General features: G+C 33.2%; 3 protein-coding genes across 7 annotated transcripts in view; 1 reads left to right on the forward strand and 2 right to left on the reverse strand.

Annotated features, from left to right (window-relative positions):
• On the forward strand, positions 1-25066 carry Kal1 (anosmin-1 Kallmann syndrome 1). Its single transcript, XM_033468603.2, has 8 exons — positions 1-997; positions 3297-3421; positions 11093-11285; positions 13082-13390; positions 20911-21107; positions 22154-22298; positions 22405-22619; positions 23803-25066. The coding sequence occupies exons 1-8, from the start codon at positions 922-924 to the stop codon at positions 24034-24036; spliced, it is 1494 nt and encodes a 497-aa protein (XP_033324494.2). The 5' UTR covers positions 1-921; the 3' UTR covers positions 24037-25066.
• On the reverse strand, positions 13815-20587 carry LOC117219444 (odorant receptor 22c). Of its 5 annotated transcripts, none has more exons than XR_013032836.1 (8): positions 20393-20587; positions 19447-20246; positions 15931-16030; positions 15755-15856; positions 14907-15062; positions 14738-14831; positions 14550-14626; positions 13815-14439 (listed from the first exon to the last, which is right to left on the reverse strand). XR_013032836.1 is itself a non-coding variant. In XM_076519371.1 (6 exons), exons 1-6 carry the CDS (start codon positions 20453-20455, stop codon positions 14775-14777), a joined length of 1278 nt encoding a protein of 425 aa, XP_076375486.1. In that variant the 5' UTR covers positions 20456-20587; the 3' UTR covers positions 13815-14774. The 5 variants fall into 5 exon arrangements, 1 of the variants encoding a protein (XP_076375486.1); XR_013032835.1 differs by having other exon boundaries at positions 13815-14146; positions 14245-14439; positions 14550-14831; XR_013032834.1 differs by having other exon boundaries at positions 14550-14831.
• Positions 24212-26328, reverse strand: part of LOC117219443 (putative carbonic anhydrase 3) — a 10330-nt gene continuing 8213 nt past the window's right edge. Inside the window, exon 6 of the mRNA XM_033468604.2 lies at positions 24212-24606. Coding sequence (XP_033324495.2) covers positions 24424-24606 — 183 coding nt within the window. The 3' untranslated portion in view covers positions 24212-24423. The remainder of the gene's footprint in view (positions 24607-26328) is intronic.

Consider the following 26328-nt stretch of genomic DNA (forward strand, 5'->3'; position numbering starts at 1 on the left):
AATTATTTTGATAATCTAAAACGAACGAAACACTTTTCCTTTGAATTTTAAACATATATTCAATATAGTTCCTTAATGAATACTTCCGAAGACAGCAAATTACAAATATTATGATTTCTTACATTATCTCGTTTTACGTTACGTTAATCATTTTCACAACTTATTTTATAAGTTAAGAACTATGGAAAATATTCTATTTTATGCTTTATGTTATTTTATGTTTTAGATTAAACTAATTATATATAATATTAATAATATTACTATATAATAATTTGATTTTACGTTTTACATCATCAAAATGAAACATATATTTCATGTTTTAGCTGTGGATTATCAAAATAAAATCTTTTATCAACTGAAATTTTATAACCTATTTGAAACACTATTTTATTTGAATCGTGAAGAATCTGTTACTTAAAATAGTATTTCAAATATTTTTTCTATAAATATTACCCAGCTCTTCTCACGAAGTACTTTCTCGAAGAGAAAGACCCGAGGTCTGGATTTTTCGGGATGACATGATCTTTTTCGGGCATTTCTGCAGGTAGATTATTAAAGTTAGCCACTGTGCGCGCAGACAGGACCCTTTCCGAACTTAATGATTCGATCATTGAGATGGGTAGCAGCCAGCAGGGTGGTGGAAACGAATGGCGTGGGTCGGAGTAGTAGGAGAAGTGCCAGCGAACCAGGAGAGGAGCGGCTCGTGCAGAAAAGTAAGCTCGATCCCAGTTCGAACGGTTCGCCGCGATCGTTCCGTCTCCGATTTAGCCGGTTCGCGTGCAATTCGATCGCGCGAGAAAACGCCTGGCCGCCTCTTAGACAACGAAGGAACCACGTCTGGGAGGACACGCCGCTTCCGGCGCTGCTGATTCCCGTTTCCTCTTCGTTTCGAACACACGGAAGTCTTTTCCTACCCCCGGCATGTCTCCGCTTGGTGCTCATAGGCTGCGCGCTGTCAAATCACGCGTTCATCCTCCAAGATCTGACATTCTGAAAAGTACGTACCACTGCGGCTCCATTAATAACCGAGTTCAGGCTCGAATTGCTCGAACTGTTCAAATAAACATCTTTGAATCATGGTACGATTCATCCACGTGCTTTGTGCCAGTATTCGCCTAAGCTGTTAACATTTCATCTGCCGGCAGTATTCTAATCGCACTAACGCTAAATCTACCGCGCCGGTCAAAATGGTCGGTTCTAGAGTTTTTGCTTGACAATCGTTAAAATAATGGAAACTCTTTCGTTGCTGGTGATAGAATAACTTAATGGAAGCGCTCATAAAATGAACAATAGTGAAAACTAAATTTTTGTTACTCTCGTAAAGCAATACACGTCAATCACTTTTACCGATTGGTAGGTTTAGGGTTCAAGTCGGAGATTGACAATTGAGAAGTTCTTAAGCAATTACTCGAAAGCGATAACAATTTCATCCGTAATCAAATCGTAATTTTAGAACGTGTTACATTATATCGATCCAAATAATTTGTCGAATCGAAGAGAAATTAGCAGAAGTTTTGTTAATAATTTGTTAGAATATCTATTAGTTAATTCGGTGAATAAAATGTTATTATCGAACGAAAATTAAAAAAACGTTTCGCTTTATGATGTAAAATCAAGATTCTTGCAACAAAATTTATTCATGTCTTTTTATGGATGAAATCGTTTGCGAATGTTTAGGTTTACATTTCTTTTTTATACTATACTATATTCTTTTTTATGCTATATAAGTATACTATGCTATATTAAATCATTAATATTATACTTATATATAGTACTTATATATAAATAATTAGTACTAATATGGAAGCTACTGCATATAATTATAGCGATACGATTGTTTACGTAAGTATATAAATGTGTAACAAATAACGAGATATATACTTTGAATATTTTACGATTCACTAGTTCAAGCAGTTGATTGGAAGGAGTGTTTTACTTAATTTTGGAGTGCAACAATTTAACAGCTACACACTAATTCAAGCAATTGGATTCTGTTATAATTTTCAACGATGCTAGACATTTCTCTTTTCTCCAACCAACAGATACAGTTATTAAATCAATTTAACCTCTGATATTTCAAATCGTGATTCAATTTGTTCTCCGATGCTTGAATCACGTTCGAGGATTTCGATATAAATACATTCGGATATATCAGTTGAAATTTCGGTTGCGGCCTAGCATAATTTCATTGAATATGTTTGAAATTCAAGCCCGGATTGTAACTATCAACCGAGACGTAGAGGCACGTGGTAAAGAGAACAGTTATATTCGAAACGCGGAGCCGCAATATTTGCGATCGGCAAAATAATTCGTTGACACAGTTTCAAAATACTGGTCGAAACGTTCTCTAAAATCGAACTTTCCACAACTTTGTAATTATTATACCGTGGAGTTTTATGCAAATTCTTATTTTCTGAATGTCTAAGGAACAGAAGAATCTCTTACATCAATTAGAACGTTTCTTATAACATACATAGTAATGGTAGTAGTTATTTTCTTGCGTTTTACTAATTTACTTATATAATGAATGCATAAAGATCCGCAGTCTAATAATTACGAAATTGAAGAAAGTTCGATTTTAGAGCATTGCGGATCTTTATGCATTCATGGCACATGCTCATTTTTAAAGTGCAAGAAAACGAACAGATGCCAAGGAATTGTCTAGTCGATGTAAGAATTGTTTCTGTTCAACAGACGTTCAAGAACTAGTCAATGAAAAATGAGAATTTGCTTAAAGCCTCGGAATCTAATAATTGCAAAATCGAGGAAAGTTCGATTTTGAAGAACGTTCGAGCCATTATTTTGAATCCGTGTCACGGATTATTTTCCGTCTTATTTTGACGATCGCAAGCATTGTGGCCACGGTTCTCGAATCGCACAGCATTGTGATAAACAAACCGGCCAATGTTCCGACTTACACTCTGAAAATCTAACGCAATGCAAGAACCGTGCCAGTAAAGTTTAGCGCATTAATCACGCATAGTGTTCGAGCACGCCGGTCGAGTGCGTGATCCAGAACCAGATCTATTGACCGGCTGTGACATTTTCATCGATGAAAGAATCTTTTACACTTGAATCGCATCGTATAAAAATCGTTGACATTTATGCTCATTCGATTACTGCGCAGAGAGAGAAGCAATTTTCGACGCTGATATCCATGTTGTAAATACCCAATCAACGTCGAAAGCGACTTACATCCCCGTCAAACGGGTAACAAAAATCGAGGAGCGCAAGCGAAAGAGAGCGCATTTATTTCGTTGTTAAACACATGTTAATCTGATTAAATTCTTGCGTAGAATGGTGGCCTTGGTGGTTACTTTTGCCAGGATGCCTGGCATCCTGGACAAGATACATCGAAGAATATGACGCAATCAGAGTTGCCAGATGCGATGCCCGTTGCGGAAGAAATTACACCGACGAGGTAACTATGCATTACATGATTAATACAGTATATTAATCGCGCCGCATAACGACCGTTCAGGTGCATCCAGTTTGTCGAACGAAATTTCAATACATAACCGCGCACTTGTACATTCGAACTGCAAATTCGAATTTCCATCCGATCGCAACCGTGTGCAACTTCGAACTCGAAGCACGAACATCCGAGCTGATTAACACGTTGACTGCGTCGCTCACACATGGGTGTCACTAATTTTTTACTAGGTTTTGAAATTCATTTTTACTTTACTTTTTATTAACTAGGACTGCAGATTTTTCTAACTGAATTGTAACGGACAGGGGGCTTAGAATAATTTATGATTTCTTTAAACTATGTTCAGTGAGAATTTAGAAACTACTACTAATAATAATAATAATAATGATAATAAGTAATATTGGACATACAGACATGTAACAATCCTGTATATACTAAATGAACCATCTGGCTTAAAGCATTAATAACTAAATAAATAAATCAAAATTTATTTACCATTTTACCAATTGGTATACAGTGAGTCCCATTAATATTTGGGCACTTTTCAAAACGCAATAACTTTTTTAAAACTGGAATAAACGATTTGAATCTTTTTTGGATGACAAAGGGTCTAGCATATTAGACAATGACTAAACTACTTTGTTACAATTTTGCTATTACTTGGAATGACAAAACGAAATAGAAGACTCTCGTTTTTTAACATTTTTATCTGAGAGTATAACAAAAATTTAAAAAATGCGTTTTGTAGATCTCGGTAAGTTATATGCATGAAAATCGAAATCGGTTAACGCAAAGTCAAGTTACGAGCGTTAAAACATTGTAGAAATTGAAAATTTCTCACACTTATTGGTCGAAAATGTCAAAAATCGGGACAAAACTGCGATGTTTGCGATTTTTGTTTACAGCTCATACGAAGGTCAACTGATTTCGGTGAAATTTTTAACATGCATTTACTGGGATCTACAAAATTTTTAAATTTTTAAATTTTTGTTATAGGCTCAGATAAAAAAGTTAAAAAGCGAGAGTTTTCTATTTTCTTTTGTCATTCTAAGAAATAGCAAAATTTAAAAAAAGCATTCTACTTATGGTCTAGTAGACTGGGGTCGCTCTGTCATCTAAACAGGAATTCAAGTTGTTTAGTCCAGTTCTAAGACTGTTATTGCGTTTTGAAAAGTGTCCGAATATTAACGGGATTCACTGTATGTTAAAAATGATAGAACAGTATTTTAAGATTTTATATTTCATTCACCAATTTCAAACTAATATTAAACTAATATTTTCTATGATAAATTTAAACTTATTGTTGTTGCAACTGATATTCGGCAGTTGACGCGTTAAATTACCTTCGAGTTACGGTTTGCTCGCAAGTGCACCGTGCATCGTGCGTCGCGTGCTGTCGTTTCGTCGCGGTGCCACTTTCCATCCACTTTGCAACAAAGCGGGACGCGGCACACCGGTCCATTTGCAAAACGTTACGTTGGTCGCGCGTCCTTGAGAACGGTATGCAAAATTTGGATCGTGTAGTGATCAATTTTAAATATTGATGGGCAATTTGGCACTCGTTAACGTCGCCGTATAAACTGGTTCTCCGACGGACACCAGAATCCCCGGAGAGCCCCGATGTCGTTTCAAGTCACAGAGCCGAGTGTACCGGTGCTTCACTGGAGTGGCGAGGTTTTGTGCACTTTCGTCCGCCACTGATTAATTATACGAGTGTCCCTGAATTCGCATCCACTCGAATCGTCCTCACGCTCGACGATTTACGAGGTTCGTCACGACAGTACAAGGAACTTCGAAAATGTTAATTTACTCTTGCCCTTTTCGCCGCGATTACTTGCCTATCTGTCTCAATCACGCGATCTATACGACTTGGAAAAACAAACAATTGCGCATTCCGAAACACCAATCAACGTTTTCTGGAACACGGTATCTTTTTCTCATTTTGTACGCGCTGCCTGAATGTATTTATATTTCTAACGATGCTAATTAGTTGTTCCTGATATTTTTAAGCAATTTGATTATTGTTACAAGTAGTTAATTATGACGTTTTTAAGTCATTCTTTTCTTATTAGTAGTAATACTTTATTATGACATTTTAGGTGATTTGTTTATTATTATTATTATTATTATTGGTTTATTATGACGTTTTAAGATTGTTTGTTTCTAGTTTGAAAAATGTTTATCATTGGATAATTTGTTTCTAATTTGAGAAACGTTTGCTATTAAATAATTTGTTTCTAATTTAAGAAACGTTTACTATTAGATAATTTGTTTCTCTAATTTTTAAAAAACGTTTGCTATTAAATAGTTTCTTCCTGCAGATGATAAGTTACCACAGAACAGATTAGAGTGTAAATTAAGGACAGATTAAAATTACGTGTATATTCGATACAGTGCACAAGGCTTGTTACATGGAATTTGTTTTTCTTTCTTTTTTTAAGGCTTTATAAATGTTCTTTTTTGTTTAGCTACATCAAGTATGAAAGATGGATATAAGAAAGGATAAATCGAGACCATCCCATAGTTGATAATTATTGATCATTATTCCTAATTATTCCTAATTAGAGTAACGTTTGTTATTAAATAATTTATGTATAACTTGAAAAACGTTTGTATGTTACAAAATGTTTCTTCTTATTAGAGAAACGTTCGCATGTTACGAAATTTGTTTCTAAAATTTATACGACAAACATTTATATGTTACACATTTTATTTCTAATTTGACAAATGTCTATTACGCTTGTCTACTGTTGGAATAAGAATTTCGCAGTTATGGTTCATAGCTTCTTCAGTATATGTCGTCATACCTCTGTACTACTTCGCAAAGGATGAGCGACAACTTCGATTGCTCAATGACAGATACACTTTACGAGTTGCAATAATATTTCATTACTACACTCGTAGCAAAAAATGTTTTTTTAAACGTTACTGAATTATGAATGAGTTGGAAACAGTCATATGAATAACTCGTATAGTTTCAAACAGTTGACGTAACGCTGCTTTGCAATTCATGGTCTCGATTGCCTTCTGCTTTCCTTTTTATTAGATATCGGGAAAAGCTCGAATGGTTCTTTTTGCGGGGATAAATTCCACTCAATTTGTATATATTCCATTTAGATTGATGACCTTGTCGATGCAAAAATTAAAACTTTATATTTTACTCACAACTAAAACTTTAATAGTTCATTTACAAATTAAAATTTTTATAGTTTCCTTTCAACTAAAATGATAATAATAAAACCAAAAATTGTAATACTTTACATGCTGGCAAGTAAATAATGATCGGAAAATCAATGATTAGGTGCTTAGCATATTAGGTGATTAACATATGTTTCACAAAATTCAAATTTTGTGAAACAACATACCCTAATCACTTCCTTTGGATTATATTTTGCTAATGTTATACTATAAAAATTAAAATTGTACTAATAATTGCATCCATGTATTAATAGAACTATTATGTCAAAACAATATTAATTATACAGTTATTTACGGCGATATAAACAATTTAAATACATTCACAAATACTAAATCATGTGATACATGCGTTTACACCGGAAGTAGAAATGTTTTAAAAATCTTAAGATCGCCGTTATTTTGTGAAATGTAACTGTATATTTTATAGACGTCAATTATTATTATCTATTTTGCAGAAAATAATTCCGAGTTACTTGCATCGGAAATCGATTATTACGTGCTCGGATCTATACAATTTTGCTTACATTCGCTTAACATTACACCGACAGGAAGTTTATTAATAGTGCTATAACAGAATAGGGCATAAAAACCTTGTTTCAAATAATAAACCTAAAAGAAGGAATTGGATTATATTACTTGGGGGTTACGTGTTACTTTACGGTTAAAATTTCCAGAGCTATTGCAGAACTTATTAAAATTAGCTATTTCCAGAACTACAGAACGATTACCGACAGATAATGTTTGATCAATTAAAAGGTGTTAAGAAGAACGAATTAACGCTAGAACTACCAAACTTGTTAAGCTAATTTTAACTTGTTAACTTGTTAAGCTAATCTGTTTTTTTTTCTTTTACAGTTTCTGATATCGTAACCGTGTTTTTCTATACGAAATTTTTTAACAAACTTCTTTACTCCGGCATACATTAGCACAGAAATCGTACGATGTTTAATTGGCTGTATTGCAAAGGTAGTGAATAACAATATAGAAAATAAAGAAGAAGTAGAAAGTATCTCCTAAGAAGATCCAGAATAGCAGAAAAAGTAGACCAAATCTGATCTTGTCACTGTTATTAAAATAATAGTCTAGTTAGGGCTCAGTAAATGTTGCATTAGAGTACAAAGTACATCACCTAATTCATTCGGTGTCTAATTTGCGAGTGTTTATCGAAATAGTAAAGCAGCACGTTTTTGTGCATTGCTTTCATTCGAACCTGAATATTATATTTTTAGACAGGCAACACTATCAACTTTCACTTGATAGTACTGCTATATTAGAAAATGTACGATTTTAATACGATACATAATAAACTAGGAGGTTCCCGTGCCGACTGGTAAGGTTTTTTACAAGTTTTGTTAAGGATGGGAATCGAGCTATATATTCCTTCGACAGACTGCGGTCCAATTAATTTGGTAATTTTCATAAGTGATATGCCGAGATGTGATCTCCTTCGAGTATGTACTTACACATATTATGTACATATTATATACATATATATACATATATACATACACATACGCAAGAGGGTTGTTAAGTTATGTCGTAAAATTACCGACTTGGATCTTAAAAGTTGTGTGCGGCCTGGCCGCGGCTTGAAATTACGCTGGCATTTACTGCGCGACTTCCCTTCTTTATGACAATTCGCTATGTACGAAAAAATAATTGCCGTCGTTCGAATACCCAAACATTTAGCATATATGTAATAAGGTTACCGACGCATCAGGCTAACGTCACGGGGCAACAAGAACACAAAAATCCTGCTACCGCGATTACGGCCACCACGTCAATCCCAATTAACTTAATCAAACTTCTTTGACGTCTCGATATTATCAACAATTATTACCAACGTGATTTATAACCGAAAACGGGTTTCTATTTCGGTAGTGGGTTAACGGGAAGAAATTGCTGTATCGACCACCGTTCAGCCTGATTCTTTTTACAACGCTTTGGCCAAATTGAAATTAATTACACCGAATTATACTACAGTTTTTATTATTGGTACGTATGAAACGTAGGAGGTTTATTACCATTAGCCGTACAGGATGTTCTATGTACTTTCTCCGAGTATCGAGGAGAAAGTATTCAAGAGAGAAATTCGTGTTTTTAACCCTTTGGAAACGGAAGTTGGTTTTTATGTTGATAAGCGTTCCTGTAAGAAGTTTATTGATTGTGTGTATGAAATATATAGTTTTATATCCTCGTTCTTTAAGATTATCACTAATTATTAATATATATTACGTAAATAAGTAATAAAATATACAGAGAAAGTATTCAGAAGAGAAATTCGTGTTTTTAACCCTTTGGAAAAGGAAGTGTCGATTTCTTTCATAATAATCATTCGTATGAGAAATTTATTTATTTGTGATATATATTTATATAATACTTATATATGTATAAATAATAATAATATTATAATAATATTATATTATAATATAATATAATATTATATGATATTTATATATAATAATTAGTATTAATTAATATATTCATAATTTATATAAATATTTATAATTATTATAATTAATTAGTTTTTTGACCTCATTCTTTTAGATTTTCATTAATTATTGATATATATTGTGCCTGAAAATAATAAAATATGCAGAGATCAGATCTCCATCGCGAAATTGAAGATACTCGAAACTTATTGATTCGCTGCAATTTAGCTTTTATAATTAGATGAACTGTAAGTAATATGGCTACCATTATCATGAAATTGTTGGCCACTAGAGTTCGGAATAACAGAAATAAATGGAACAAATCGGATTGCAATTTCATTTAAATTGAATGCGATCTGCTCACTAATTAATTAAACACGCTTCAGCGCACAAAAGTCATTTCAGTCGTTCCAACTATATGAAATACACGACTAACAAGATTTGTGAGAAGACACATCTCTGTATTGCATCTATACTATTTGCATGTATAGATGCGTATAAAACAATTCTGACAATATTATTAAAAATGAGAGATCATTATTTCTCTTATTATTTCAGAAAAAAAGTTTTTACTTCTTTCTCTTTTATTTTCTCTTCTTCACTTCCTTCGATTTAATAAAAGTCCAATGAAACAATTCCTTATTACGCACATAACGCAGAATGAAATATACTTTTTATTGCTCATGATTTTTATGCAAAATAAAAATTGTCTAAGTCACTTGAAAGAATTTGAGATTAGATAGATATGTATTTTGTTATTTAAGAAATTTAAGAAATTTAAAACAGTGTAACAATGTTTTGGAATTTATCTAATGACTGCATAGTTTTGTTTTATAACTATTCATTTTTGTCAGAAATGCATAAGATCCGCAGTCGACTCATGAAAAAATAGTGCGTCCAGCATGTCAATTTATTATTTGTGAACGATGGAAGTAATCTTAGCGTAATTTTTTTTGGTTTTAAAATAAGTTTTCATTTTCAAAGAGTCTAGTCTTAGTCTTTTTATCATTGTGTTAATTTGACATTGAGACATAAATTGTGTTGATAAAATAACACAAATAACATCTTCAAAATATCAATGTATCTGTAATAATTATTTAATTAATATTTATTAATATTAATGGACAAGATATCTGTTCTCGTTATAAAAAAAATTTTTATTTTTATATTTCATGAACTTAATTCAAACACAAACTTTTACTTCCAAGAATTTTTCATTATCTCTTATTATCGGAACTTACGAGAGCGTTAATAAATCTTTCTCGTGTGTACAAGATATACTGCGAGGAAATCGCAGAAAGTAAACAAACTGAAATCGAAATGTTAAATCGAGGTTTCATAAAAATCCAGGTAAAAGTCTACAATAAAATAATATTAATTAAGTAAATTATTGAGTAATAAATTCATTTCAATTATTCAAAACGAAAATTGGAATTTTTCATTTCGAATTAAATTACTGTTTTATTTTTGTTTACATGTGGTAACTATTTCTTTTATTTACTTGCGATAACTATTTTCTTATTTTATAACATTTATGAGAGTTTAGCTATGTTAGTATGGAATATAATTATTTTCTGAATGTATATTATATTATGCTGGAAAATTCGTTTAATTTTGCGATTAAGTCGGAAGTTAATTAAAAACAAACGAATAATATTTTCAAAGTTTAGAATTACTGTGTAACGATTAGACAATGTAATATTAGTTGCACGATTATAGTTAAATTAAAACGACACGTTTGTAATTGTTTACATCTACCAACGGTATAAAAAACTTAAACAATAGATTAGAATATAGATTGAACGTATAAAAATGGAACAAGAAAATAGTTCCTGTTATTTTATTGTTTAAGTGTTATCACTGGATTACCGAAGTTTACGCAGTCACCGTGGGTTCGATACAAGTTCGAACCTGTTCGCGAAGGAAATCGGACGTCATATAAATTGAATTTCTATAAAGTAACAAAGCGTGAACTTGCGGAATCTTGTACAGTCTCGTAATAACCTTAATAAACCTGATTTCATTATAGTGTATGGAAAATTGCCTGGACTCCAATTACACGAAACCTGGTTACTGCCCTGACCAGGCATCTCTGTCACCGTTCGAGGCTGCTTGTTTAGTAGCCTGCGTCGACGATTCCCGTTGTTCGGACTTAGCGAAGTGCTGCAAACACGACTGCGGCGTGACTTGCGTTCATCCTATCGGTTTGGACAATAGAACTGGTACGCAATTATACTATCATACGCATTAGGGTACGGCTATACTTCGAACAGCACGTCGCCCATTTACGAATGAAATAGACGTCCAAAGTGAATGCTATCACAGGCCACGCATTCTGTCAAATGTTATAAACTGAATGATCGTAGATTCGATTGACTGTTACAATTTTCCAAACGATTCTTTATTAATCCTTTGCACTATAGCAACGAGTCAGACTCGTGGTGAACATTTCATGTACGATCTAGTAAAAATGAATTTTATTTGTTTCTTTTAAATCGAAACAAAATTTGATTCTTGTATTATCAAAATCTAGGAATGAAATTAAATAAAGAGATACAAGAAACAAAAATCGTCTCGTTCGATTAAAGAAATGATCAAGGACAAAGAAGTGCTGCTAGTAAACCCTTTGTACTCGAAGCTATTTTTACTCTAAATTCAAATTTGTTTTTCTGACCTACTGCATTTCCATTTTACATGACTTAGTGCATTTAATTCACGTGAAATTGAGTCTGTGACTTGTACAACAGGTATACTTTCAACAGTTTTTAAATATAAACAAATTGGATCATGTAAAAATTATTTTGGAACGTTAAAAGAGTACGTAACGTACAAAGGGTTAGAAATCTCTTCAGCTCGTTGTGGTCCTGTGTCGAGGCAGATTAGACATTAACTTTTATATGATACTAATACAGCGGAACTTTGATTATCCAGGCTAAGCAAAATCACATGAATATTCAAATAACGGAACAGTTAGTCGTATACAGTGCCAAATCTCATCTAGGTTGCCTTATATTCGGTTAATTTCCGAATTCTCTTTGGATAATAGAGATTTTACAATTTTGTCAAGTGACCTAAATAGATTATAAAGTCACATATGGACTTATAATTGAATTATACAACGTTACAGCAAATTCTCAAGTAAAAAAGAGATATGATTATAGACCGTAAAGTGATAAGAAACAGTTTTGTTTCACAATAGCGTACTTTATTTACAGATTTGTTGAATCAATTGAATCGGGAATACTTTCGTATGATTCCTTAAACATTTGTCTACATTCTAAATAAAGGAACACTAGATGGAACACGATTTATTCTCTGAGAACACGAGATGTATGTGCTTCTCGTTATTCATTTTCAGTTTTTGCAGTTTCAGTCGCAACAGGTCAGACTAAAAATCCAACTGGTTTCACCTACTTGCGTAGACGAACGAATTCACATTCATATAAATGAACAAAACGCGTGCAGCACGATCCATTTATTTCATTCAAAATTTTAATTTAAATTTCGTTTAAATTTTTAGTTGTGCTAGACGAGTTTATCTGTAATGAAGAAATTTTTCAAGTCACGACAAGTATATGCTCATTTTACAATTTGAATGAAAGATTTTGTGAAACGCATTTGTAAATTTCAGACATTTTCGGATTGTTTTAGAAAAACTTGCTGAGAGAAACTGCACACAGTATGATCGATAGAATTGTGTAATTGTGCAAGAATTTAAAAAATTTATCAATACGGTTAAGAGATTGATTTGCTTGCCCAAATCCAGTATAATGTATTTTGACATGTATTTATTTATTATATATATAATAAATAATATTATTTATTTATTATATATATAATAAATAAATATATATTATGTATATAACATATATATATATATATATATATATTTTTATTTATTTATTTATTTATTTATTTATTTAATCATCTATTATTTATTTATTTATATATTTATATGTATTTTTGCGAATCGTTTAAAATTATCAGGCAACTATATTTTCTTCGTAATACATTTTAGACTTACCAGAAGTGCCTGAAAACCTACAAATCCGACAACAGAAGAGTAATTTAGTTGTTCTCACTTGGCGGGACTCTAAAACACCAGACAATGATGTGAGATATTTGGTGGAGGAACGACACCTGCTAGGTCCGAGATACTTAGAATCCAGATTAAGTTCCTGGTCAGTGCGACATGTTTCGATGAAATCGCACGCGACCCTTCGCGCTCGATTGAAAACTGGACATTGGTATCAGTTTCGTGTGGCAGCCATCAATGGAATCGGTTCTCGAGGGTATTCTCAACCGTCCAGACCTTTCAAAACGAAAGGTAAGCCTGCATAATAGGTATTGTGATCAACATTCCGCAAACTAATGCGCTCCGAATTTTCAAACCTGTTATGGGTTTTCAAGTTCGGTTCTGTAATTTTATGTCTTGATTTCGACTATTGGAAGATTCGACGAGTACACTCGTCATAACCAGACTGCGGGTCCTCATGCAAAATAACAATTTTCCAAGGCGATTGCAAGAAACAGAAATGAAATACAAATAAATTGTTCTTTTTAATAATTCTGATAAGTTAAAGATAGTGTAACATTATTATTAATTTCTTCTTATGATTTCACAATTTTATACTTTAGCTACTCATTTTTGTCATAAATGCATAATATCCGCAGTCTACACAGAACACAAAATGTAATTTCAACAGTGACGAGTATACTCGTCAAAAACAGCAAACTGGTTAAGAAGCATATATACTTTGATATTCTTTATTAAATTACATATTTTATAAAAGTGTTGTATTTAGACAGAATATGAAGGAAATCCAACATATACAGTATCATTTGTAGTAACTTACACACTCTTCAAAGAGATTGCAACAGTTAACTGTGGTTGAAAAAATCAATTCTAGAATTAAATGGAATATCAAGCATCCAGTGCATGGATCAACATTATACAAGCAGAATTCGCAAGATTATAGTGGGATTATTATTTTGTTTAGAATATTTTGCACAAAATTAATATACGTCAAACAAGAATTTATTTATGCCAATAAGATAATATGTCGACTGCTGAATATGAACCCTAAAAATTAAACAGAATCGAAGCAGTTTAATTAATAAAAGAGAAACTTTAATGGTAACCTAAAAAAAATTCATTGTAGCAATTGTTACTGTTACTACTATTATCTGAGCTTATACAATAGTATTCTATATGTGAGCCAGGTGACAGTCAACATGTTAAGTGTATAAAAGAATACTAGTTTTTTCTTGAATCTTACTTAATTATACATAATTTTGTGTAATTGTGATTTGCTGCAGTCACAACCAAATCAATGTGCTCAAGGATTTCTTCAGACAAACCGTTTTCTTGGGAATCTAAATAACAAATTCATTTGGTTCGGGATACACATTCACTTAATCATATGCAATATAACAATGTGTAAATTAATATTGTTTAATGTTAGTATATATAGTGATCCTGTTACCTGTATGCGATTGAGGTGGTAGTCAAAGCTGGGAACACTGGAACGTATAGGAAATGATCATTGTTCGTCGCTGTGACCTGCAAAATTGTAAATAATAGAGGGAGCACATCTATTAACAATGATTAACATATGTATATATTTTTATTTCATTGACGTAAAATCGTTTCTAATGCATTATCAAAATTGACCTAATGAAACTAATTTTAAGGTTACTGGTTGCCATTTTCAATCTCGCCTTGACCTTAGAAATAACAAACATACTGAGTACGCTTGGTTCAGAATCTAAAACATCAAAAGAAAGTTATGAAGATAAAATATATTACAAGTATTTAAATAGCTTATTCAGCACAGTCTCACCGACATAAACGATGGTAGTGTTAGATCAATATTCCGAAATCGAGATAATTGGCATTTCAATTTTGTAGCCAAAGTCATGAACATAACAGATCGTTGCAGCGAAATATCATGAAGGTACCAATTTTTATGAAACACGCTGTCCATCATTGTTGTACTCTAGTTTAATGGATTATAATTTTCCATTAAAAATATTATTCTACAGTAAAATAATCTCAAGCTTGTGTAGTGTTCCTCAATGAAATTCACGTACTGTTATGGAGTAAACTTGTTGAATAATTTTTGTTTCAGCTAGGGGCTTTATCGTATTGTTTATTGGTGCAAAAGTTAAAATGATCGACTTCTGTTTCTTTATCAATAAATGAAGGAAGTGAAGTTTTATATATAACATCACATTAAAATTCGTATAATTCAGTTTTAATTAAATAACAATAGTAATTTGAAAAATTAATATTCTTTGCAAAATATTCAGCGTGATTTTGGTGTGACGAAATTTATTCACGAAACAAATTAACAATGTATAATAACATATACAGTAACTAAAACTAGTAGTGTAGTAGTTACTATACATATAATGGAGTAACTTATTATATTGTAAATGCTGTTGTTGTATATGTCACTGTACATTGTTAAGTTGTTTCGCTAATAAATCTGTTTGTATCAAAATCGTGCGACTTCAAGCGGAAGATTAAATTATTTCGCGAAGAATATGAATTTGTTTAATTTCTATTGTCATTCAACTGGAACAGAATTTGATAAATTCTAATGTGATGTTTCAACACGTAAAAAGTAGGACGTCGTAGTAGCAATAGAGAACTTGCATTGTTATTGTATAAAACAGTAAATCTTACCGCCTCCAATAAATGTTGAATGCAAAAGCATATCATATATAACTGCATCAGTGCACCGCATGTGTATAATACAATGAAAGATCTTAACAGGCTGTTGGCAGACTAGAAATAATACGTGAATCTGACATAAGCAATTGAAATTACAGATATGAAAAATTACATTGGGTGATATATACCGTTATCACCATAATGCTTAAAAAACAGAAGCGAAAAACATTGTTTATGTACAGAGCCGCAATGTTCGGAGAAAATATTCGTTTCAATGCGACGGCCATTCTGTAACACGAGCATAAAAACATTTAGACAGGACAGACGCAATTTCTTCGGAAGTTGTTTATACAGTAAAAGAACACGATTAGGTTGCGGATTATATTATGCAAAATAATAATTATTGTGTTAATTAATTTACTTAATTTAGGAGTACTTTGCTTTATCAAAAACAAAATGAAGCATTAAAATGGAAGGAAATCGAATACAATAAATTCTCCCTAATTGACGCTCAGATTGTACACAAAAATGGACAATTTGGAAAGAAGAGATGCGATTATTCGAGCATTGCGGCTCGTTTTTATAGTTACAGCATAATTTAAAGCAAGGCTCGAATAATCGTATCTTTTCTTCCCAAATTGTCCATCTTTGTACACAATCTGAGCGTCAGTTAGAGAAAATTTACTGTGCCTATAAATTTTCAACTATTCTGGTCTTATTCTGAAGCTTATTAGACTTAAATAAGAGATAAGTGTTCAAAGTACAACATTCACTGCTAATTACGGGTAATACTTTAAATCCCATTTAATTTATTATATTACTAGATTAATACTAGAACTACCAAGCTCTTAACAAGAAATGTACTGTATTATAACAATGGCAAGATTGGATTTATTTAAACTTCGTGCGATTTCTATCATAATATGTGCCAGCATAAAAAAGCTCTTATCTAAAAATTTCTCCTAGAAACATTTTTATAATATCGGGAACCGTAAAAGCAAAAAACAGGAACCAGTCATAGGTAGTTCTAGTGTTAAACTTTTGATGTGTTAGGTATATAAGGGGGGATGATGAAATTGGAGAAGTGTCAAGCAGACATTGAAGCGAAAGGAGTTAAATCCTTTGTCAAGTTCCAGTAGTCTATTGAAATTATCTACCTCTCATCTGTATTTATCTTGATTCCATCTTGAAAGTATTCCATTCCAATGGTAGTTGATTGAATTTAACAAATCTTCGAGGTATATTGTAGTTAATAAAACTTATAGGTATTACTGCAGCTTTATTCAGCAAGAGCAAACACTATCAAACGTCCGACCGTTTGAATTGTTCGATGAAATATTCCAATAATCAGTATCATTAATTCTTGAACTCCTTGAGAATTGTTCAAGTCCCCCAAAATCTCTTGCTTGTAAGCTTCCATGAAATTGCCTTTAGTTTCATGTAACTGTACTTGGGTTGCAAAGAATTAGGTTTGATGTAAAATAGGATTTATACAAATATAGACAGTTAGTATATGCCATAAGGTAGAAATTAGATGTAAGGTTAGTAACCAGCGAAAACATGTGAAATTTAATGTTAATGGAAGAGAAGAAAAAAAGTATCTTAGTTATCAGTAAATGCATCATTAAAGTATAAACTACTTATTGTTGCAACTAGTCTAACACATTTGTTTCTAATTGTATTAGAGCCCAAACTTTCTAAAAATCTGGTAGACTACAATCACTGCATATTATACAAATAAATCAATTTCTGCATATATTACAATCATTTTTACATGTAAAAAATGGTATTCAGTACATTACTACAAAAGACGCTTCAGACAAAATAAGCACTTTAGTTTAATTTTTCTTTTAATTTCTTATAATAAAATAATAATAATAAGATATAATTCTTTTATCTCTTATAATAAAAATAATGAGTTTAAACGAAACAGATCATTTCAAAACAACAGAAGTCACAGAAAGTAACTTGATTCATGTTTTTCTTCAAACTTTTACGTATGCATTTTCAATAAACATAATACCAAATAGTAGTATATACACATTCAGTAGTGCTTTCCCAAGATATCAGTTATCATTTCACGGTCCATTAAAAATTTAACTGTTCGATAACACTAGATCATTCAAACATTCCCAATTTCTACTTTGGGGCCTCTAATTATCTTTAACAATGCTTAGCTACACGTTATTCGTAACTATTTACACGTTATTCTTCATTCTTGATCACAAGATTAACGTCTTCCATTTCTTATTTAAGTAATAAGAATCTAATCTAATCTAATCTAATCTACTCTAAAGACGAGTGATCGAAACCAATCTATTTCAAATAGCACTTATCTAATCTAACTAAAAATTTTTTATACTTTTTATTTAACGTACTCTTACACTAAGTTCCTTGGATCATTTAATTGTAGTCTTGCCGTAACCACTTCTGATAGGATATGATGGAATGAAAGGTAACTTTCCTCATTTATCGGTATATCGATAGAGAGTCGATAAATCCTTAATACTGGCAAATTCTATCGGTCAACAAATCATTTCCAATACCTCTCATGATAATTTCGAAACAAAAATGTTACGTTATTGTTACTACGAGTGGTTTGGCACTCGATAGAAGTTGTTGTTACTAATGAAAAATGTATTAAAAAGTAGAACTAGTAGTTGCATTGTCCACAATATATCACAAGGATATTCTAAATGTAATCAATTAGCACTGACTTTGAAATACTTTTAAGAAAAATTCAAAATAAATATTCTCCGTGGTAAAAGATAAATAATTTCATGAGACATCAAAAAGAATCTGAGCTTCTTATACTTTTATATCTATTGGTCGAACATTTCCTCTGATGCTCAAAATATTATGTTTAGTCAACTAGTGCATATAAATTAAATGGGATTTCAACATGTTCGTAATTAAAGAACTCTGAAAATTCTGTTCCTCTTTTTTTCAATTGTTATCCCAACCTCCGCCCCCGAGCGGAACGCCACAAAGAACTCTTCTACCGTAACTGTCACTCGGCAGACGCGAAATTGTGACAGGCATGGAGAGAATATCGTAATTCGCTAAAGAAGTCACAGAGGCCATTTTCGCTAGGGAAAAAGTTACTTCAAATCACCTCAATTACATGGAATCACCATGTATAAACAAAATTTACTTTAAATATAAAACATCACATAATCCTCCGTTGTCGCACTTCCTATGCGAAACATGAATGTCATCAGCACAGTTCAGTTTTCAAACCACTGTCACTCCAAAACTAACACTATAGAGATGCAAAAACTTGAGAATTTAATTTGAACATTCTAGAACATCATTTTCTTTATTAGAATCCGATATATAAGTATATTGAATTAATTGTTAATTTAATTCTTCTCGTGACAATATCACTTTCTCAAAAAAACGTGGGACATATTGGCCCCGTGTAATAGCGGGGGATTAGCACTATATCTACTAAACCGGTAGACATAACCGGTTTCACGTCTCTTTTTTTTGAAGATTCCTGAAATTGTAAAGCTAATTTTACAGGAAATGGTAGAATGTGTTTCTTAATTCTGGCACGCATTCTATCAACCATGACCAAACGACTATATAAATTCAGTATCATCATTCTTAAAAAGCAACGCATGCCAGTCACTTTTAATACTCGATAAGTTCAGTGTGAAAACAAGCAATAAAACTTACGCATCGACCCAACAATTGCATACTTTACTACAGTGTTGTGATGCCGGGTCAGCAATCTCATTTCCTCAGTGATCGTGTCCTTGGCGATGGAAGTGGTGTCCTTCTCGAGTATCGATATGAACTTCAGCTCCATATACTTGTACTGAGCAGTCATCAAAAGGATCCAGTGTATAGTGTACACGTCCAAGCTAGCCTTTCGAATGAAGGTGACAACGCCGCCGACCATCTGAAGCGCAGTACCAGCGACGAAAATGGCCACGGAAAATGGCTCCTTCGACAAAGCCATCGGCACTTGATAATCCGCGCAATAGAATTCTTTCTTATAGAACAGACCCGCGAGCGGCAACGTTGTCCACGCAAGAAGCGCAGTTCCGCTGCCGATTATATAAATTTTCTGGACCCTCATCATCGGCTCCAGCAACTGAGTAACTGTAGTCGTGAGCATGCTACCCTCTGCAGCAAAAATCTTGTTCAGCGTCCCGATCAATCCTTGCAGCGTGTCTTTATTACTATACAAGATTGGGAGGAAGAAAAATATGTCGAACGTAACCACAAAATTCACCGTGCCGTCCCTCAGCGCCTTTTCCTTTGGCACGTAGAATATGCCGACGGTACAGGCGCCAAGATACGTCAATTCGATCGTCCAAATCATGGCCACGTATAACTTCAAAATAACCGGCATCTTCGTTTCCTCGCTCGTTACCGGTAGAAAGTTCCCTGACAACGTATTCATCAGGACGTTCCAGCGGTTCAAACTTTGAAAGCTCGTCTTCATTCTGATGGTATCTCCTACAGGTCGATGCTTAGAACTTATCTGCCTGATCTGTTAAACCGATCTCCTCAGTGATATCTTAATGTGAAATTAAAGCAGTCGGTTTATAGAACGTCGCTTTTGTCGCTATTTCAGTTTGAATCGAATTTATTAATCGCAGTAAATTTTAATTGAAGCATAAATACTATCTCGCTTACCGACACGAACAGGTCTTCTGGAGAAAACGAAGAAGCAACCGAAGTATCCTCTGCTGCAGGCATCGTTCATCCTTCAGGATTCAAATACGAATGCAAATCTTACATCACGAGTCGAAAGCATATTCCATCACTATCACCGATAATATCATTCCATTCCGTGATCCACGTTCCTTTATCAACTTTGCAGGGAAGCAGGCCAATGGCCGTTCTTCGAGTGCGCGTGCAAAGGCCATTACAGTTTTTGCGCTGTAATTATCGATCATTTGTCGTGCAATTACTCGTCCCTGTATTTTCCATTGATCGTGGCCTGATGAGAGACGGGAAGTCTCGTACGACGACGAATTATTATTGTTGTGCCGTCGATGTCGTCAAAAATATTAAATTATTCAAACGAAAGCGAACGCCCGATAAATAATTCAGCGAAGCGAGGCGAAGTCATTCTGCATTCTGTTTGCGAGTCGGCTTCCCTTATTGTTTGCTATTGCCTTAAAAAGTAGATGGTAATTTATTGTTTTCAGAGCCTCGGAGTCCCAAAGAACCGCAGAACTTAACGTTATCCGGCGCGCGCCTAATCGGTGGAAAATTACGTGTCATGCTCAGATGGGGGAAACCAGCCTCGGATGTGCCAATTACTTTCTATAAAGTATTTTGGAGTCGCCTCGTTCACGGCCCGACCAACAATTCCCTTCTCGTTTATCATCGAACCATATTAAAAGTGAGTTATCATTGATGTATCCTCGAGTAACGACCACAACTACACTGTGATGTTCCGTCTCCAATAGTCAGAACAGTTTATCAACTTCTCTTATCACAATGCAACCATAATTCTACTGAATTTGATGCTAGAATAACCAGGAACTAAAAGTAACTGAATAAATATTGCAAAGTTATAGTTGAAAGTTTAATTTGAAAGTCTAAGTTTACTTCATTCGATCGGGCTATCAATAACGATAATAATGGTGTAACACAATACTGGCATAATTGTTCAAGATGTATTGTTATCGGTATATTGGATTCTCAGTGAACAAGAAGAAGACTGTGAAACTGATAACGAATATGTGCATATTTGCGAATATGTGCTAGACTGCGGGTCTTTATGCAAAATCTTTTGAATTAATAAGAGACAGAAATGAAATGTATTTCTTCCTTTAATAATTCCAATACTTATTGGAATGTTTTTAAATTCTTCTAACGTCTTTATTGTTGCGTATTTCACGTAGTCATTTTTGTTATAAATGCACGGTGTCCGCGGTCTAACAAATTTTAAAAAATGTTATTTAGCTCCAAAAGGATCCATATTAATTTCAAAAATATTTAATTTATATCGAACACATTACTGCTTGCAATGGCTATTGTTCCTTTTACGCAAGTCGCAAGTCGCGGTTCCAGTGTAAAAATTTGTTTAGACATAGAAAGAATGTTATTTGGCTGTAAAACAAAGTCCACAACAATTTTTAAAATCTTTAATTTATACCACACACTTGCGATTGTTATCGTATCGTTCTTTTTATGCAGGTCGTATAATGATAGTAAGAAAAGAGTGTTTTACTATCCGAAAAATCGTTTTTTCATCCGAGTAACATTTCTCCATTCATTGAATATCAGAGCTTCCATTTTAACGTCAAAATTCTTTAGAATTATGGTACTTTTCCATTAGGGCCTCATACCGCAAAGAGTTAACATCCGAAGTGAATTGTAAAATAGTTCTGCGTGGAGTCGAGATAATAATATTTAGACTTTGATCGTTTGTTTGATTTACAGGATAAGACCTGTTACGAACTGAAGGATTTGGAACTGAACTACCAGTACTTTCTTCAGGTGCAAGCTGTCGCGTTGTACGGGGGCCGACGGCTGGTGTCGCGAAAGTCTTCGAAGGTCTTCAATAGCACGGATTACATGGTATATGGTAAGATAGTTAAAAAGACGTACGATTGTTCTCCAATACTCTGGTAAACATCTCCACCGAGCTTAATAATCAGGATAACAAACGAAGAAGTGCCCTTTCATTGAAGCCGACCGAGAGAGACGTTCTCGCAGGTGCGAACCAAATCAGACCAGCCTTCAGTTGCGACGTATGATTTGTCAGTGCGGAGAAGTCAGGGCACGATTGGTTTGGCCGGTGCACCACCAGGTGAAAGCGTACAACGTTTCATGGCGAGAGGAATCCTGTCCATCACCTCACGAGAAGAACCAACAACAGAAGCAAACATTCTGGAAAGTTGTTCAGGTATTATCGTGAAAAAATTGTCCCTCGTTGATGTCTAGTAAAGTTGTTTTGATCATAGGGAATAATAGCCGGATAAGATGGTCATATGTGTCCCCAAAATTGACTTTTGTTTACACCCTTTGATGTGTCACTTAATGAAAACCTTCTCAGCGAAGTTTCAAACCGGTACCGCCGCCACAAGAGTAATTATAGGATTGAATCGAATTAATATAGATTATGCTGTATTTCTTCTGAAAAATTCATTAATTTTCTGCCTAATTAAGCGCAACGCTCTGAATTTTTTCATGATTTTCCTTTGAGCAGAACTATAACCGCCCTCATGATATAAAATGTCGACTTGAAACTCGACTGAGAGGGTTTTCCTCGATTAATCTGTCGAAAAGTCGAACGTAAGTCTAGAAGTTTTTCAAAAGACATCTAAAAACCAAACAAAGAAAAGTTTTAGTTTAAATAGAATTTAAAACATAGAAAAATAAAGAAATTTTTGTGATAAGAAAAGGTATCATCAGTACTGAAAAGGCTGTTCGTCATTGTCATAAAAGCCGAATACTATTATTAATTAATTCAATGACGTTAATTTAATATTCTGAATATATATTGTATATTTGTAATATTTGTGCAGATAATTCACAATTAAGAACTCGTTTATGTTTCTCAGCTTTTTCAGTAAACGACGTAATACAGGTTCTAGAACATCTGTTCCATGAGAACACTGTTTTAAAAAGTTTTGGAGGTCACATTTCTCTCTATAAAAATTCCACAACACACAATAACTTTCTAGAATTACAAAAATTCTTGCACGTTATTTCAGTGCTTCACCGGATACGTTTAACGAAGTATTTCGATCGACATAAACAGTGGAGCCCGGCGGGTTATAAAAAAAGCAATAAAAATCCATTTGTAGGTACTAAAAATCTAGCAACAAGCGTTGCGTCACACGCGAAGAAATAGCGCTCGTTAAAACCATCTGTTTTCGAAAAATGAAAGGGTTTAACAAATTGTTGGCATACTACTAAAAATTCATCTTATTATTAATGAATCTAGTTTATCCGATACTTCAATTACCTGCAAAGTATTTGCGACTGTAATTATTAATACCAACGTAGCACCATGCCTCTATGCTGAACGAAACACGATACGTTGATAAAAAAAAAACAAAATTTAATGATTCTATTATTTACAGACACCACACCTCGATATACATCTTCGAAGGGAATGCATGTACAGCGTCAACGTTCGAAATATCGTCGAAAATGAGAACGACGACGACCATGGTGTCAGCATCGAATTCCTGGCTAATGGGTGTCAGAACGAATACGATCAAAAAGGCAAGAAACATACCCGCGGAAAGACGGTGCAGTGCAAAAACAAATCGTCGAGAAAGAAACGACAATATTCTGGGCTGTTTGTAATATAACATTTTGTTTCTTTTACTCTCTCTCTCTCTCTCTCTCTCTCTTGTCTACCGGTTAAGTAATTGTTAATTCGATATTCTCTCATCCATGGTTAATAAGAGTTCGATTAATCATCGGTTACACGCTGATTTAATTAAGGAATCGTATTACTTCATAAGTGTATAATAGTAACATGTATGAAATGCACATGTAAAATTTATTTATAAAGTTGTATAATGCCTAAAACATCTCGGTAAAATTCACCCGAACAGTGCGCGAATATCGGATGATGATCAGCTACAACGTGCAGAGGCCACGCTTCCGTATGTATAACATAATTGATCCGAGTATAACTTGCTGATAATTTGATAATAACACATGACCGAATCCTGTTATACCAATACGTTTTATTACGAGCACAACAGTTTGATAAACATAAAACTTAACAGTGTGAACATTAAATTCGACGTAGGCATTGCGACAGAAGAATCGATGCCACGGAGATAAACTTTTCTGTCTCCAAGATCTTGGGTTGGTCTGTAATTGTGGCTCAAGGTGCCGTTCTTCGCCTTAACACTTTCAAAAACGTGCAACTGTAAAGAAACGAAAGATTATATGCTAATTTCGCTTTTCTTTGTCGTAATTAAATGCTTGGTTTTGCAACGTATAATAGAGAAATCTCCTCGCGTAAAAAGCGAGGGTTGTAGAATCAATTTAAGTCTGATTATAATTAGACTGCGGACTTTTTTATGCACTTATCACAAAAATGGATGTGTCAAATAGATAATAGTCAAACTTTGCTTTGATGGTTTAAGTTAATAAATTTAGATTTAACTATTATTTTATTATTTGCGACTTATTAAAATTAGCAAAAGAAAGAAATGAATCTTATTGCAATTAATGCAGGCAATTTTCATTTTGCATAGAGATTTGCAGTCTACTAGTTACAGTAAACATCATAGAAGTGAACCGCGAATCGTAAGGTCGACTGTAATCAACTTCAAGCGAATGCATGTATAAATGAACTAATTAAATGCATTATACTTACAATGATATTTGCATATTAATTTCTTTAACCCTCCTCCGGTATAATAATCCATTTCTTCTTAACTTCCCGTCGAATTTTTATGTTTATTACAAATGGGTTTAAACATTTAACACTTACATGTTCAATTAGGAACTACAATTAGTTACCTCAGACTTTTCGAAATCCCAAAACAATAAAAAATGTCGGCGGAGGGTTAAGTGCAACAGTGACAGATTTGCTCCAAGCGACTTTTTTTTTATCTAATTATCAAAATGCATTAATAAAATTTGACTTGAAATTAATAAATACTCTGATCAATTATTATATATTTATTAGGCAAACCCCTTTTTTTATATCAATGGTGAATAAAGGTTGAGTAACAAGTGCAGAAGGTAAGAATATTATAATTTCTAATTGAGAAAAGAGGGTGAATCGTATCGAGAAATTAATAAAATTATAAAAAGAAGCTTTAGTTAAAAACAGAAAATAAGTGTGGACATGGTAGAAAGAACATTTTAAACCCTTCGAAAGAAGGTTTTATGATACGAAAAGTAAAGGAAGATCCAAAAGTATGTGTTCCCAGAATTATTGGGGTGTTAGAAAATTTCTAAATGAAAACGGTAACGTCGACAGACGAAAACCACTTGTGAATGCTATTAATAGAAAAAACACATTAGAGTTTGCGAAAAAATACATATCGAAACCTCCGGCCTTCTGGTATAAGGTAATTTGTTGTGACGAATTCAAATTTGCAACCGACTGTAAAATATGAATATCGGTGCATTTTAATTACTACGAAAAGAATTTTTAAAAACTTTAAATTTTACAAACACTTGAATCGACGCTTTCTTTTATAAATCTACCAATAATTCTGGTACTATAAGTGTATCATTTAATTAACCCTAGAAAGATAACCATATGACAACGTACGTAAAAGATAACCATACGCTTCAGAGGCGCATGCTTTTCTAAGGCGTCAATTTTATACTAACAATGGATATTTATTTAAGTTAATCTAGTAATTTTAAAGGTTTGGCATTATTGTAAAAATAAAATGCATTTATATTATATTTTTTTATATTTTAAGTAATTTTAAACTTAAATCACTAGACCTCTATGAAAAATTAACAAAAATCAACAGTCTTCGCAGGCGCCTCTGCGACGTAGGTTATCTTTCTCGGGTTAAGAACGTCGACTTGAAATCATCGATATTACATTGACTATCAATAATTCAATCGCTGAAATTATCAATCAAAAACAATTTATAAATCACCTAAAAAATCTACCT

Source organism: Megalopta genalis, chromosome 2 (assembly GCF_051020955.1).
Source record: "Megalopta genalis isolate 19385.01 chromosome 2, iyMegGena1_principal, whole genome shotgun sequence".
In the NCBI taxonomy this organism is placed as follows: domain Eukaryota; kingdom Metazoa; phylum Arthropoda; class Insecta; order Hymenoptera; family Halictidae; genus Megalopta; species Megalopta genalis.